The following is a 16883-nucleotide window of genomic DNA, read 5'->3' as shown; positions in this document are numbered from 1 at the left end:
GATTAGGTCAAAATACTCTAGAATTCATTGGATTCTGGGAGGGTCCCAGAGGTTGAAAAACTGCTACTATGTCCCTGTTCAAGAAGGGAGCAGGCAGAAAAAAAAAGAGATTACAGATTAATTAGCCTAACATCTGTCATTGGGAAATGCTAGAGTCCATTATTAAGGAAGAAATAGCAGGACATTTGGAAAAGCTTAATGCATTCAAACAGAGTCAACATAGTTTTGTCAAAGGGAAATCATCTTTGACAAATGTGATCTAGAGTTCTTTGAGGATCTAACAGTCGAGGTAAAGGGGAACTGGGAGATGTTGTGCATTTGGATTTCAAGAAGGTATTTGACAAAGTGCCACATAAAAAGTTACTGCACAAGATAGGAGCTCACAATATTGGGGGTAATGTTTTGGCATGGATTGAGGGTTTGTTAACATACAGAAGACAGTCACAAATAATAGGACTTAAGGTTGGAAAGATGTAACCAGTGGAATGCCACAAGGATCAGTCCTAGGGCCTCAATTGTTTACTAACTATGTTAATGACTTGGAGAAGGGGGCACAGGAAAAAGTATCCAAAATTTGTTGATGATACAAAAATAGGTGGGAAGGCATGATGCAATGCGGACAAAAGGAGTGAACGACCAGAACCTTGGCAGATAGAATTTAACATAGGGAAGTGTGCGGTCTAGAACTTTAATAAGAACAACTAAAGGCAGACTGTTACCTAAATAGTCACACTCCAATAAAATGTATAATACAGAAGGATCTTGGTGTTCTTGTGTATAAAACATAAAACATTTAGCATGCAGATGCAGCAAGTAATCAAAAAGGCAAATGAATTTTCAACTTTACTGCTAGAGGTTTGAGATTAAAAAGAGACAAGTCTTGTTACAGCTGTGCAGAGTGTTAGTGAGGCTGCGTCTGGAGTACTGTGTACAGTCTTGATCCCTGTGTTTAAGAAAGGATGGACTGGCATTGGAGGCAGTTCAAAAGAAATTCAATAGGCTGGGATGAAAGCTTTGATTTATCAAGAACATATTAGGCCTTTATTGTTTATAATTTAGAAGAATGAGTGGTGAGCTTTTGAAACATATTACATGCTGAGGGGACTTGTCAGGTTAGATGTTAAGATGTTTCCAATGTTTGGACAAATTTGAATTAGGGGACATAGTTGCAGGATATGGGGACGTTCATTTAGAACTAAGATGTGAAGGAACTTCTTCATCCAGAAGATAGTAAGTGTCTGGAATTCTCGAGTCCAGAATTTTGTGGGCTGGATCACTGAAACAGAAGGTAGTTAGGTATTTGGAATGTTAAGGAGTTGAGGGCTATGAGGAGCTGGCATGAAAGAGGAATTGAGGTATAGAGCAAATCAGCCATAATCTTATTGTATGAAGCAGTCTTGAGAGGCTAATGCCTGTTTCTTATGTTTTATGACACGAGTGTCAGACTCTGATTAAAATGTTGTATAGTTTTAAGGTTTCAGTGCAGCAGCTAGATTCATGTATGAACAGTTACTCACTTTATCCAGTTTTGCTTCAATTTCCACGACATCAGTCTCCACCTCCTCAATTGTCGCCCTGCAATTAAAACAAAAGCATTTACAACCAAAGCAGCAACAGAGACACAGCAATCAACACCACACCATTTTACTGCAGAATTTCTATTTGCACTTGCTGTAACAAACATCATCCTTCAGGCATTTATTTCAGTCTGATATAAACTCTCACTGATGTGTTGAATTCAGGTGAGTCAATATTGACAAAATGACATATAAACAGTAAGTGCTGGAGAAACTCAGCAGGTCTGGCAGCATCTGTGGAGAGAGAAACAGTTAACATTTCAAGTACAAGAATTTTTGGACTCAAAGTGCTAATTCTGTTTTTCTCTCCACAGATGCTGCCAGAAAGTTTCTCTAGCACTTTCTGTTTCTATTGCAGATCTCCTGTTTCTGTAATGTTTTACTTTTATTCCACAAAAATGATGTGCGTTTATTTTGATTTGCACTTTGTTTCCACATACTGTACAATATAATCCACTGAAATTAAGACGAGTTATAAAGAACATGAAAGAGAGATTTTAGAAACCTCCAAACTTCAATTAGGTACAGTCTTTAAAGCAGAAAATATTAATAAATCATCTGCTTTGCTTTATATTACATCCTTATTTTATTCATAGCTGCATTTTGTTATAGAGTTTGACAGCATGGTTGGCTGGACAGTGTGGATCAGAATAATGCAAGCAACATGGAGTTTAATCCTCATTGGCACTGGGTTGGATATGGGCTCTGCCTCCTTGACCTACCATGGTGAAGGTCCCAGTGCTGTGGGCTGGACCAACCTCCAAGCAGAAAACTCAAGACGTAGATATGAAGGCTATTAGGGGATAGTGCAACTGCCTGAATGTGCCCTCCCAGCCTCAGGCTGAAGGTCCAGGCAGGTTCTGAAGTCCGCCACAAGCCATAACGAGGTTTCCTCTCCACAATATGGACTTGGCTGCTTTGTCTTGTGTTTATAATGCTAAACATTTGGAGGGCAGATACCACGATACTGAGGCACCAGAAAAGTCAGCCTCCCATGTCCTTCCAGCTTCCCCGTCATCTTTCAGTGATGGTGAACTTGCCCTCTGACCAGTAATTCAGAACAAGTCACTGTCAGGTGACTGCTCCCCACATAATGCCTGTCTCAGACACATACTTGACACCCTATTGGGGTGTGACTCAAAGGACAAGATCGTGTCCACATCTCTTAAAGATACATTTTGAGCCTTAGCTCATTGTGTCTGGGATTCCCCCACAGGATGCATTGGAATATCCTCAACAGGAGGTTTATGACGCAGTGAGTAGTGTCCCTATTTCTGGGTCCGAAACTCTTGATATCCACTGAAGGTGTCTAACATGGCCAAACAGGTTAGTTATGGATCTGAAAGGGTTAATACTGATAGAGTGCCAGAAGCACCGCCCATTATGTTGTAATGTGGCCTGGTAGACAGAGTAACTAAGGAACTTGTTGAGTCAGACCTAGAATTTGATACTCCTAACAGTCTAATACTTACTGTATACCATATCCTTGTAGCATATAAACAGCAGACTTTAAACCATAATCTTGTCACTGCAGTAGCTTATGGTAGTTGCTATCCTCATTAACACTAGGTCAACCTGGCCATAGAAAACATCTATCCAGAAAGCATTGGTGTCAGCCCACACAAATTTATGTTTCGTCTCACCATACAACAAATGATCAGTCTGTAATTCCTTCTAAAACACCAGTGGCAGGAGGCAAGAGCAAGTGTGCTTCCTGGTCAGACAGAACTATGTGGTAGCCGCAGAGGCACAGCCTCACCATGTGAAACACTCCATTAACTATCACCCTCATTCAGAGGGACAACCACACAAGCATAAAGAAGTCGCCACTAAACACTGACCATTAAATGGTACATCTGAAAAACATCTCCCCACCTTCCCCAATTTGGTTTGGGTTCTGTAAGAAAATGAACACGCAGCCCTGTGCGTTTCTCTGCACACAAGCAGACACTGTTGCAACGCAGGAAATGCGACAGCCAATTTACACAAAGCTTTTGTGACCCTGTGGATTTGCTTATGGTTTTCAGCAATGTACTGACAGACTGGATGGTGCAATGACATAGACATGAAGACTCTGCCAGGCCTGTGTCAGAGCTGGCCACATACTGGTGTTCTATTAGCAACACGGAGGAAGTGTTATAATGAAATGTGGGATCAGAAAGAGAGACTAGGCCACAGGCTTATTGAAACATATGGTGTTGTGCTTACTCCAAGAATGAGGTACATTATATTAGGTTCCATATTTCAAACAGAAGTGTTAGAAATTCCTAAAGTTAGCAAAAAATATAGCCTCTTTACACTTAGCAAAATAAGCAGAGGAAACCTTCACTAACATGATGACCAGATGTACTCTTAACCTCAAATAAGCAACACTTTGCAAATCAAATCAATGATTATTTAGGCACATGTGTTGGAAGGTCTCACATTCTGCAGTTTGCAGTGGTGTGAGGACACTTTTAGACAAGTTAAATACATTTTGTTTTTATCAAATGTTGTTTAGCTTCAACTCTACCTTTTGTGCTGTTCACCCTGAGACAGCCTTCTGAGAAGCAATTTCGGTGCTGACATATAACCATCACTGACCCAGAAACAAATGAAATATTACTGATCCGAATATCATTTGGTCCTATGTATAGTGTATAGTCCTATCCAAACATACAAAAATGCAGATAGCAATCAAATTCTTGAAAGCTGTTGATGACTTCTCTCAATCATACAAGGATTTACAAGGATGTTGCCAGGATTGGAGGTTTTGAGGTACAGAGGGAGGTTGAATAGGCTGGGACTGTTACCCTGGAGCGTACAAGGCTGAGGTGTGACGTTGTAGAGATTTATAAAATCATGAGGGTCACGGATAGGGTGAATAGCCAAGGTCTTTTCCCTGGGATTGAGGAGCCCAGAACCAAAGGACATAGGTTTAGGGTGAGAGGGGAAAGGTTTAAAAGGGACTTAAGGGGCAACTTTTCACACAGAAGGTGGTGCATGTATGGAATGAGCTGCTACAGGAAGTGTTGGAGGCTGGTGCAAAAACAATGTTTAAAAGGCATCTGGATAGGTGTATGAATAGAAAGGGTTTAGAGGGATATGGGCCAAATGCTGGCAAATGGGACAAGATTAATTTAGGATATTGGTTGGCATGGACATGTTGGACCCAAGGGTCTGTTTCTGTGCTGTACAACTCTATGACTTTATGTATGAATTGCCCACAATGGTACATGATATTTCATAATGCCACTTTTCCACTGAATATAGAACATAGCAGCGCAGTAAAGGCCCCTTCAGCCCTCAAAGTTGCGCCAACCTGTGAAGCCAATCTGAAGGCCATCTAACCTACACTATTCCACTCCCATCCATATGCCTATCCAATGACCATTTAAATGCCCTTAAAGTTGGCAAGTCTACTATTGTTGCAGGCAGTGCATTCCACACTTTGAATAAAGAAACTACCTCTGACATCTATCCTATATGTATCACTGCGAATTGGATCAAGAGAGGGGCAAATACAGATCATTCTGGTATAATGAGTGCTCTATTAACACAAATTGACTATAACATGATTGGCGAATTGTGGATACTATTTGGATAACGCAAACTTTCTATCGAATGGGTATAGTGATTTTCTATAGCAATTTTCCATAGCAGGATTTTCTATAGTGCAGGGTCCCATAGAAATGCAACCATGTTATAGCAGAACAACCTGTAATCTAAGATCCAAAACCAGATCCAATTTCTGACTGCACTAAAGCCAAGTTGTGCAGACTTCTTTTGAGAAATCTATACCATTCTGGCTTAAATTCTCAAAAGGTTGGTGTACAATAAATCCTGTGTGAAACCTCATGTCAAAAATAATTAATTTATATGGCACTTCTCAAAACCAGAGGATGTATCAAAGTACTTTGCAATCAATTACATAACTTCTGAAGAGTAGACACTGTTACAGTGCAGGAAACATAACAGCCAATTTGCACAGAGCAAGCTCTCACAAACAGCAATTCATAATGACCAGATAATCTGCTTTTGGGTGATGCTGACTGGGGAATAAATAATGGCCAGGACATCAGACATTACCTTGAAATAGGGCCACTGAAACTTTTGCCACCACCTCAGCAGATGGAGTATTGGTTTAACATTGTATCCAAAAGCAGCAACAACATGGCAGCACGGTGGCTCAGTGGTTAGCATTGCTGCCTTACAGCACCAGGGACCTGGGTTCAATACCAGCCTCAGGCAACTGCCTATGTGGAGTTGGCACATTCTCCCTGTAATTCTCAGGGTGCTCCTGCAGTCCAAAGATCTGTAGGTAAGGTGAATTGGCTATGCTAAATTGGCCACAGTGTTCAGGGATATGTAGGTTAGGTGCATTAGTTAGGGGAATGGGTCTGTGTGGGATACTCTTTGGAGGGTCGATGTAGACTTGTTAGGCCAAAGGGCCTGTTTCCACACTGAAGGGATTCTATGAACATAACAGTCCCTCAATACTGCACTGGAGTATCAGTCCTGATTTTTGTGCCCAAGTCTAGAAGTGGGGGCTTGAATTCAGAATCGAATGGCTAAGAGGCAAGAGTGCTAATAACCGAGTGATGTGCTGGAAGTGAGGAATTCTGCTGGTCATGACCTCTTGGACAAAGCTTTTGCTTTGTAAACTCAGGAACTATGTACCAGTAAATGTGACCGTATTGGTGGGGAAACTTCTAGAATTGATAATTCAGGACAAAATTAATAGTCATTGGGCAAATGTGGATTAATTAAAGAAAGACAGCATGGATTTGATAAGGCAAATTGTGTGTGAATAACTTGCCTGAATTGTGATTGTGTGGGGGATGGGAGTTTGGGTATTGTGCATATCTAATGAACCACCAGCTGCAAGTCTCTTTCAAGGATCTTCTTTACAGTTCCACCATTCTTAGCCACCTGTTGCCAAAGTTCTTTGTTTGGAAATTAGCTCCCTAAACCTCTCCACCTTGCTACCTTCCACTCCTTTTATCAGACACACCTTACAACTTTCCTATTTCACCAATATGAGGTCAAATGTCCTATATCACCATAACATGGCTTATTTTATTATGCCTCTGCAAAATGCTCTATTATGGCAATGGCACTATATAAATGAAATTTGTTTTTGTAAAAATGAAATCCACACTGTAGTGCTGTGACAGCCACTCTCAGAAACGCCCCCATGTTCATTATTTGATACTTGTTTCTATTCTTCAGGGGTTGACCCAGGCAGGGAACGAAGACTGAGCATTCAACAAAATTTGATCATGTCCTCTTCAATTGCACCGCAACCCAGGGTGGGAATCCAAGCTGGTTCATCCCTCGCCTCGGGTCATTGAGTCCAATTAAATTGCCAATACCATAATTCTGCTGCAGTTAACTCAGCACATTCAGGGATCAAGCCTCAAACCCCGTCTGGTTTTGCATTGTCCAACTGAACTATTATGGTTTTCCAAAAGAGGCACTGATTCTACATCTTTGGCTTTGGTGATGAACTTTCACAGGTGTGGGAGCTGCCAATATTCATACAAAGACATCAAGGTGCCAAGATTGAACTGATCATTCAGCTTTCAGCTCTTTTTTTTAAAGCAAGTCAATCTTTCCAGAAGGTAGGTGGAGACTGAATTAATTGGGAATGTTTCTGTTGGTTTGAACACGGATAATTGGTCTTCTGTTAACTGCTCAGAACAGTCTCATTGATGTTTCAGATGACAGGAGAAGAAATTAAATAAGAGGACAAAACTTTTGTTTAATTTTACTTACCAGAACATCCTAAAGTATCAGAATCAGAATTATTCTCATTTCACTATCCTCCCCATCTTCCCTCAAATAAAAAATGATGACCTACTGTAGGAATATTGGAAATTGCAAAAGATGATCATAGAATCTAACTTTTTCAGATGATTCAGAAGTAAATTATAAATATAAATATCCAGAATGAACTTTAATGATGAAACACTGCTGAAGTTCACCATGCTTTCTAATGGCAATTGGGTTGAAGAGGAAAGTGTAAATTTTTAAATACCCACCTCCTAGCTTCTCCCATGAGATCTGTTCAACAGGCAAGGTACCTCCTTCACATTTTTTTGGCTTCAAAGAAGCAGCTACCTGCTGTTACTCAAGCTGTTCCGAGAATTAATTACTCTGCAGTCCATTCTGCAGGGTCCTATTCATGGGTCAATTTGAAAAGGATCTGATCAGCTTTGGAGACTCACGTTAACAATGACCAAATAGCTCCAAGTAAAAATTCAAAACAGTCACCAGGCTAACACTAGATGGGCATTTTGCCAAAGCTGATGCACATTAATCCTTTGAAAACATTAAATTAAGCATAGTGATTCTGCCTGGGAGCAACTGAAAGGTAATAAAACTAATGAAAGAGTTCAGGTGACATCATGAAACATGAGCAAGGTGCTCATGGTTCACAATTGCTGGATGAATCCTGAGATTAGATTACACTCATGAAACCATTCTTGTTTTGCTTGCATTTCCAAATTGCCTCTCCTGAGGGCATGACTCATACTAGTAGGGGTGGGGTGGGGGTGGGGGGGGGGGGGGTGGGGTGTTGTCAGTAATTGGTGACAGCCACCATTTTAAAATAATCAGAACTGTCTTTATATTGTTCAGCCAGCATCTTTTACAATTAGTGTGAAAGCATGTAGGCTACAATGAGTGTATCACTTTCAGCGTAACCGTGTCACATTAAAATGGACCAAAATTTCGGTCTGCAATTTAAAGTGGTAACTGTTGCTGAGTAGCTCAAAAATCTTTGCATAATGTTTTTAGAGTAACAACATCCCAAAGCTCTTCATAGAAGCACAATCTGTGGGGGAAAAAAAAACACTAATATCTAAACTAGGAAATTGTTAGATAATTAAAAGCTTAGTTAAGAACATGGATTTTATAAAGGGTCTAAAGAAAAATAAGTTACAGAGTTTGGAAGGTTAAAGGAGATTAAGCTTCATCAGTTTTCAGCTTTGAGTTGCTGCATTTGGCTTATCTGGTGGCACGGGTCATCATTAAGCTTCACGCAGACTACAAATACTCTGTATACTGAGCACATCCAGTAGAATGGTCACTAGGGGATCGTTCATTCTTTCCAGCACCATCATGAGTGTTAGTTAATCAATGAGCATCCCAGTTCCGTGATTGTTCAAAAAGATGATTTCAGAAAGTATCTAACAATTTGTTCCATAAACTGTGTACTTCAAACAATTCAATTTAAACTTTAACAATGAATGGAGGGCAGTTGGGACAAACTAGAGATTGTGGAAATCTCTTCAAACTTTTCCTCACAAACATGGATGTGGTTTGGTATAATTAAAGAACATGGGCTAAGTCTGACCAAACCACTGATATATGTTGGTGAAGCGAATTTAAAACATGGGGTTTCAGACCACTTTAGATTGCTGAATCTTACAGAAAATGCATATTGAACTAAGTGAATGGTTATCTGAAACATTAGGAACATAACTATTTGCAATACAATGCTCACAAAGCATTATCATAACTGCTTCTGGTTTGGCTGTGTTGGTATCACAGACAAACATTTGTATTTTGCCAAATGGTTCCTGAATGGATGCAGTTGACAGTCTGGTACATCTCTATGACTCTGAATGTTAATTGAGGAATAGATTTTGGCTAGAACACTAGAGAACTTCCCCCGCATTTTTTCCAAAAAAGAAGTGCAATTAGATCTTTTACGTCCACCTGAACAGGCAGATGGGGACTCAGATTAACGTCAGACAGCACCCCCGAGAACACAGCACTTGCTCAGTCCCGCACTGGGGTGTCAGCCTTAGTTTTTATGCTTTCAGGTCCGAGTTTGGGACTTAAACCTAGGAATGAGTCTTATAGAGATGGATCCATGATATCCTCCCTCCACCTGCAGCTCTCTGTTCATCTACGTCACTGCAACTTGAAATTATGTAACATTTTTAACTTAATTAAACGGCCAACTTGTTTCACAGGACTGTTGAATTGGACATTGAATCACAAACAGATATTACACAAGATAACAAGTTTTAAGCAGCATTGTAAAAGGAGGAGAGCGAGCGAGATGGAGAAGTTTCAATAGAGAATTTCAGAGTTAAGGTTTAAAGTGATGGATCCATTTCAACAAGTAGATGATCCTCAACAGATCAAGTTGAGGCTTTGTCTACCGAAATATCAAAAATGGCAAAAATCTTTTTCAATGGACTATTGAGAATAAAATGATTCCCAATTCAAAGAAAAATACAACCCACAAAACCTCCAAGCTCTCAATACACACCCACCAATAACAACTAAATAAGGACGTAAGAAATGTCTTTCTGTAAGGAAATAGGCTAACACTTATAGTAAGATTCAGGAGCTCTTGTGATGTTTCAGCATCTTGCTTTGACAGTTGTTTCCATGTGTTATTTCACTTATTAACAAATCAACCCACTGCTTTAGCTACTGCACAGAGGTCTAATGATGTGTTATCTCCATATTCAAAGACGCCCAGAGAACATGGCAGGTATCTTCAGTAATGAGCAGTTACAAGAAATTTATAAACATCTAATTAATACTCGTTACCAGTAATTCCTCAGTGGTTTAAAGGTAGGCACTGAATGTCAATTTCAGGGCACTCAAGTGAATCGATTCACACAAAGTAAAACACAGAATAAATCCAATTTTAATAAGGTAGTTTGGAAACTTGTCTTAAAAACAGGCAAATGATATCATGAAAAATGATTTTAGTTTAGTTTTTATGAATGCTGAGCTGCTCCAGTGGTTTTATGTAGTTCATCCCTGATCTTCATTGTCATAGTGACAGCCATGCTTTAGGTTGCCTTAGTTTAGATTATACGTAAGGCTCCTGGTACAAATTCAAAGCCTTCAATCATTGGTCTCGAATAAGGAGTTCTAATAATTAATACAACTTAGTTCTCCTCTGTGTAATATGTATTATCCCACGTAATGTGGTTTTCCATGTCAGATCTCAAGTATTCCAGATCAGTGTCTGTGATTAAACATGACAATAGTGATCATATGTTCAAAGTATATCACTGGTTGAAAAGCATTTTAGGAAATTCTGCAGTCGTGAAAGGTGTTACATTGAAACAAGTCTCTCTTTCATTAATGCTGGAGCATTTCCACTTTGCAGGCCTGTTACACTTCACCTTTCACATTGGAATGAACGAATTTTGAGTTAATTTTCTCAGGGCAGCAAAAGGAACAAATACTTTCCCCCACCATCACTCCAACATTGCATGTCCTCATTGAGCCATCCAATGTAGGGGAGTCCCAATGTGAATTCTCAAACATTAGTTTAGTTTCCCTTATGCAAATCTCATTGTGGTTACTCAAGTGAAACCAATTACTGATCCCTCAATACCAGATGAGATAGTGGTCTCTTGTGGTGCATTGGTAATGTTCCTACCACTGAGGCAAGAATTTCAGGTTCTAACCCACCTGCTCTAGCAATGTGTATAACTTCTTTGCACAGATTAATAGGAAATAGCTACCAGATGAGATGCCTATTAGGCTTTTAAATAGAAACTCCTCATCCAGAACCTCAACCTGAGCTACAAATCTTCTGAAAACTTGCTAAAACTCCCCATCTGCTTCATTGACTGAGTCATAGAGATGTACAGCACGGAAACAGACCCTTCTGTCCCACTCATCCATGCCGACCAGATATCCCAACTCAATCTAGTCCCACCTGCCAGCACCCGGCCCATATCCCTCCAAACCCTTCCTATTCATATATCCATCCAGATACATTTTAAATGTTGCAATTGTATCAGCCTCCTCCACTTCTTCTGGCAGCTCATTCCATACACGTACCACCTCTGTGTGAAAAGTTGCCCTTTAGGTCTCTTTTATATCTTTCCCCTCTCACCCTAAACCTATGCCCAGAGTTCTGGACTCCCCCACCCCAGGAAAATACTTTGTCTACTTATCCTAAGCATGCCCTTCATGATTTTATAAACTTCTATAAGGTCACCCCTCAGCCTCCGACGCTCCAGGGAAAACAGCCCCAGCCTATTCAACCTCTCCCCATAGCTCAAATCTTCAAGTCCTGGCAACATCCTTGTAAATCGTTTCTGAACCCTTTCAAGCTTCACAATATCCCTCCAATAGGAAGGGGACCAGAACTGCACGCAATATTCCAACAGTGGCCTAACCAATGTCCTGTACAACATGACCTCCCAACTCCTGTACTCAATACTCTGACCAATAAAGGAAAGTATACCAAACGCCTTCTTTATTATCCTACTTACCTGCAACTCCACTTTCAAGGAGCTATGAACCTGCACTCCAAGGTCTCTTTGTTCAGCAACACTCCCTAGGACCTTACCATTAAGCGTATAAGTCCTGCTAAGATTTGCTTTCCCAAAATGCAGCACCTCACATTTATCTGAATTAAACTCCATCTGCCACTCCTCAGCCCATTGGCCATCTGATCAAGATCCCGTTGTAATCTGAGGTAACCTTCTTCGCTGTCGACTGCACCTCCAATTTTGGTGTCATCTGCAAACTTACTAACTGTATCTCTTATGCTCAGACCCCAAATCATTTCTATAAGTGACGAAAACTAGTGAATCCAGTACTGATCCTTGTGGCACTCCACTGGTCACAGGCCTCCAGTCTGAAAAGCAACTCTCCACCACCACCCTCTGTCTTCTACCTTTGAGCCAGTTCTGTATCCAAATAGCTAGTTCTCCCTGTATTCCATGAGATCTAACCTTGGTAATCGGTCTCCCATGAGGAACCTTGTTGAACGCCTTACTGAAGTCCATATAGATCACATCTACCGCTCTGCTCTCATCAATCCTCTTTGTTACTTGTTAAAAAAACTCAATCAAGTATGAGAGGCATGGTTTCCCATGAACAAAGCAATGCTGACTATCCCGAATCAGTCCTTGCCTTTCCAAATACATGTACATCCTGTCCCTCAGGATTCCTTCCAGCAACGTGCCCACCATCGATGTCAGGCTCACTGGTCTATAGTTCCCTAGCTGTCCTTACCACCTTTCTTAAGTAGTGGCACCACGTTAACCAACCTTCAGTCTTCCAGCACCTCACCTGTGACTATAGATGATACAACTGGCAGAGAATGGAGAGGCATTAGAGATTGACACTGACAATTGCTTAGCTTGCTTGTGGCAGGCCTTCAGAATGAAGATGGCACTAGCTCATGGCATGGAGTCCTTTAAATAGGGTGGGGCTGGGGTGTTGGAGGTGGAGCTGTTGCTCTTGCTCTGCAGCTACCAGATGGTTCTGACTGATGAAGAAACTCTCCTATTCTTGTCATATTCTTTCTGAAGGATCTATGGATTGATAATCAAACTGTTTGGCCACATACATAGAACAAAGACACCTGGGTGTTCGGGTACATCGTTCATTGAAATTTGCATCACATAGACAGGATGGTTAAGAAGGTGTTTAGCACATTTGCTTCCACTCAGATCTTTGAGTGTAAGAATTGGGTTGTTATGTTGAAGTTGTACAAGATATTGGTGAGGCCTTTTGATTCCTGAAGAAGGGCTTATGCCCGAAACTTCAATTCTCCTGCTCCTTGGAAGCTGCCTGACCTACTGCGCTTTTCCAGCAACACATTTTTCAGCTCTGATCTCCAGCATCTGCTTTCTCCTAGTTGATTTTAACCTACTGCGAATCCTCTTGCAAGGATGCCTTCCTTGAAGAAGCTCTCTTCCTCCCTCTACAAGGATTTCAGTGAGTCCCTCTCTCACTGCACCCCCCAGGGCACCTCCTCTGCCCTGAAGCTCTTCAGCCACGTTCTCAAACAGACTCGCTACTAGAGTCACATCTCCTTCCTCAGCACCTGTCTACAGAACCGACTGACACCGCATGGACTCCGGACTACGTTCAGATCAACAAAATTTGGACCCAACCAGGACATTCCTGAAGAAGGGCTTACGTCCAAAACGTCGATTCTCCTGCTCCTTGGCTGCTGCCTGACCTACTGCGCTTTTCCAGCAACACATTTTTCAGCTTTTGATTACTCTGCCCAGTTCTTGTCTCCCTGTTATAGTAAGGATATTATTAAGCTCAAAAAGGTTCAGAAGAGGTTCACTGGGATGTTGTTGGGTATAGAGGTTTGAGTTATAAGGAGGGGCTGGGACCTTTTCTGACTGGAACATGGGAAGTTGAGGGGTGACCTTATAGAAATTTATAAAATCATTAGGGGTATAGACAAGGTAAATGACAGACATCTTTCCTTTAGGATAGGGAATTTTGAGACTTAGGAGTGAGTGGAGAAAGATTTTAAATAGTCATGAGGGACAATTTTGTTTAAACACAGAGAGTGGTTCATGTGTGGAATGAACTTCCAGAGGAAGTGGCAGATTCAGATGCATTTACAACATTTAAAAGATATTTGGATAAGTACATGAATGAGAAATGTTTGGAGGGATATGGGCCTGGAGCAGGCAGGTGGAACTAGTTCAGTTTTGGATTATGGTCAGCATGGACTGTTTGGACCAAAGGGTCTGTTTCCACATTCTATGACTCTATGTACTGTTACTTCTGACACTTAGAGGGTATTGAAAGAAAGTGTGCATTTGCAATAAGCATCATGCATGGACAATTGCCATTAACTGTAGACCCCAAACTTAATTTAACTGATCCTATCAGGGGATTAGGGGAATGTCAGACACTTTGAAATGATTTGTTTGCAGCCCCCCAAAAAATAACCCTTTATACTGTCATGACTTATTGTTAATAATGGAAGGGTCCCTTGAACTATTTTCTTTAAGGACGTGAGAATATCCAGGTTTTGACAAAGAGTACAGTTGGAGCTCCAGAAAGGGGTTAGTCATGGGTTTTGTATTTCTGGCATAGCTGTATCGATTCATCTTCTCTTTCCTTTATTCTTCCATGAGCAGTAAGCATCACTGACAAGGCCAGCATCTGTTGTCAATCTTTAAATGATTGACTTGGTCGTGTGGGTCTAGTTAGGTCAGCTAGGTCAGATCAAAGCTACTAAGAGCTTTGGATGCTCTTCAATGAGCATAACACTTTTTTTTCAACTATCTGGACATTTTTCTTTATTCATTCTCAGGATGAGGGTGTTGCTGGCTTGGCCATCATTTTTTTGCCCATCCCTAATTGCCCAGAGGGCAGCTAAGAGTCAACCATACTGCTGTGGGTCTGGAGTCAGATGTAGGCCAGACCAGGTAAGGATGGCAATTTCCTTCCCTAAAAGGCATTAGTGAACCAGATGGGTTTTTCCGACAATCAAAAGTGGATTCATGGTCGTCACTGGACTCTTAATTCCAGATTTTTTTCAAAAAATTGAACTTTGATTCCATCATCTACTATGGTGAGATTCAAATCCAGGTCTCCAGAACATTATCTGGGTCTCTGGATTAACAGTCCAAAAGTAATACTACTAAGCCATCACGCCCCCTAACCAAAGGGTCTGTTTCAATGCTGTATGACTCTATGACTGTAACAATTTGCAGCTCTCACTGCAAAGGTGAGCTTATTCCAAGCGTGATGCCTAAAGGACTTGGAATCAATTCAATAATCTTTTCTTTGAGAGACCTCCCTCTTCATCCAAGGTAGTTCCAACCTAATATCTGGGAGCTCTCCTGGGAGATGAATCTACAATTTACTTCAGTAAGTTTTGATGGGGTGGGTAGAACCTTCTTTGACTCTTTTTGTATCCTATAACAGTCCCTGCAGTCTAAAGATTAAATAACTCTCCACATTCTAACCTTTTACAGCATATTCGACAAAGCACCAGGGATGCAGTGAAAGAAAAATTGGCATGAATGAATGAGTTATTCAGAGGCTTATCAGTTTAATTGTGATGATGTAAGTGGAACAAAAACTATCAAACTAAAAAAACTTGTGAAAATGCAGTCAAGATGCTCTGGATTTCGTCCAGTGAGCCAGTGGCAATGTGAGTCTTGTCACACAGTCTATAACTTTAACAGAGGGAAAAGCTAAAAAGCAAACTTCTTTCCGATACTGTTTGCTGAATAAATAAAGTAACCTAGTTTTTTGTCTTTTTAATATCACAGCACTTTGCCTTTCCAGGTATTAGATACTCAGGAAATGACACCATCTGCAATCTACTGGATTTACACCAGATTCAAACTCTGTATCCTGTTATATAAACAATAGACAGACCTCAAAAATGAAGACTAACAATGCATTAATACTGACAGGGAAAAGTGACTCAATCTAGACAATCCTCCTGTTTGTTCTGTCTGTGGCAAGAAACAGTCACTATTTTAAACAAGGTTAATTCTGTTTAAATAGAATGCAATTTGGCTCCGAGATCCCAAGCGATTTCAGTATTATGTTTGTACAATAGGATTTCAGAGTGCATCTGCTTGAGGCTCAAGTTCAAAAGCTGAAGCAGGGAATTAATCTGAAATAGCATGGAGTTTGGTATTTCAGTTACATACTGCAGTCAGTAGCAAAGACATAACAGGTGCCAATTTGGATTTGTGTGTTTGAAATACACAGTTTGCTGAGTTTCTTAACTAACCAGGTTTTCTAGACTGCACAGTGGCCAGTGTGCAACATCTAACTCTCTCAATTTGACTTTTCAGTGGGTGAGCAGTTCTATTTAAACTGGGATGAGCAATGAATTCTTTCTAAATTTGAGTGCAGCTGGGTTTTTGAAAGGAGTTCATGTTTGTGCACTTTGAAATAGCTTTAGGATGTTGTGGTTTCCTCATCTTAAACCCTAGCAAAATAAATATTAATACAACACTAATTATCCGATCCCTTTATAGCACTGGAGCCTTACTGAATCACTAACATTTTTACCAATCTGATGAAAATTTATTGCCTGGTTTAGGACTCTTTTTATAGAATATCCCTGGAATTTTATGCAGTATTTAATTCAACTTGTCTGATCAGAGATCCTTGTGTAGTGCTTGATGGCTTTAGCCTGTGGGTGGAGTGAGTGAGTGAAGTGACTGACTCCTGATTCTCAGAGAAAAATCTAGAGAGGCCACACAAATTGCTTCAACTTGTCTTTTGTAAGTTCTAAGATGTCTCAAGTCACATGAATTAGTTGTTTAAATTTAAAATTACCTCTGCTTTATTTTGAGATAAATAAGCTGGAAATGTGTTGCTGGAAAAGCGCAGCAGGTCAGGCAGCATCCAGGGAACAGGAGAATCGACGTTTCGGGCATAAGCCCTTCTTCAGGAATGAGGAAAGTTTGTCCAGCAGGCTAAAATAAAAGGTAGGGAGAAGGGACTTGGGGGAGGGGTGTCGGAAATGTGATAGGTGGAAAGAGGCCAAGGTGAGGGTGATAGGTCAGACTGGGGTGGGGGCGGAGAGGTCGGGAAGAAGAT

General features: G+C 40.7%; 1 protein-coding gene across 2 annotated transcripts in view; it reads right to left on the bottom strand.

Moving 5' to 3' along the window:
* acap3b (ArfGAP with coiled-coil, ankyrin repeat and PH domains 3b) overlaps positions 1-16883 on the bottom strand; it is a 310483-nt gene that overhangs the window by 166686 nt on the left and 126914 nt on the right. For both annotated transcript variants that reach the window (XM_043675828.1, XM_043675827.1), the window contains exon 2: positions 1518-1575. In XM_043675828.1, coding sequence (XP_043531763.1) covers positions 1518-1575 — 58 coding nt within the window. The remainder of the gene's footprint in view (positions 1-1517; positions 1576-16883) is intronic.

The sequence above is a fragment of the Chiloscyllium plagiosum genome, chromosome 34, assembly GCF_004010195.1.
Source record: "Chiloscyllium plagiosum isolate BGI_BamShark_2017 chromosome 34, ASM401019v2, whole genome shotgun sequence".
In the NCBI taxonomy this organism is placed as follows: Eukaryota; Metazoa; Chordata; class Chondrichthyes; order Orectolobiformes; family Hemiscylliidae; genus Chiloscyllium; species Chiloscyllium plagiosum.
This window is presented reverse-complemented; position numbering and strand designations above follow the sequence as displayed.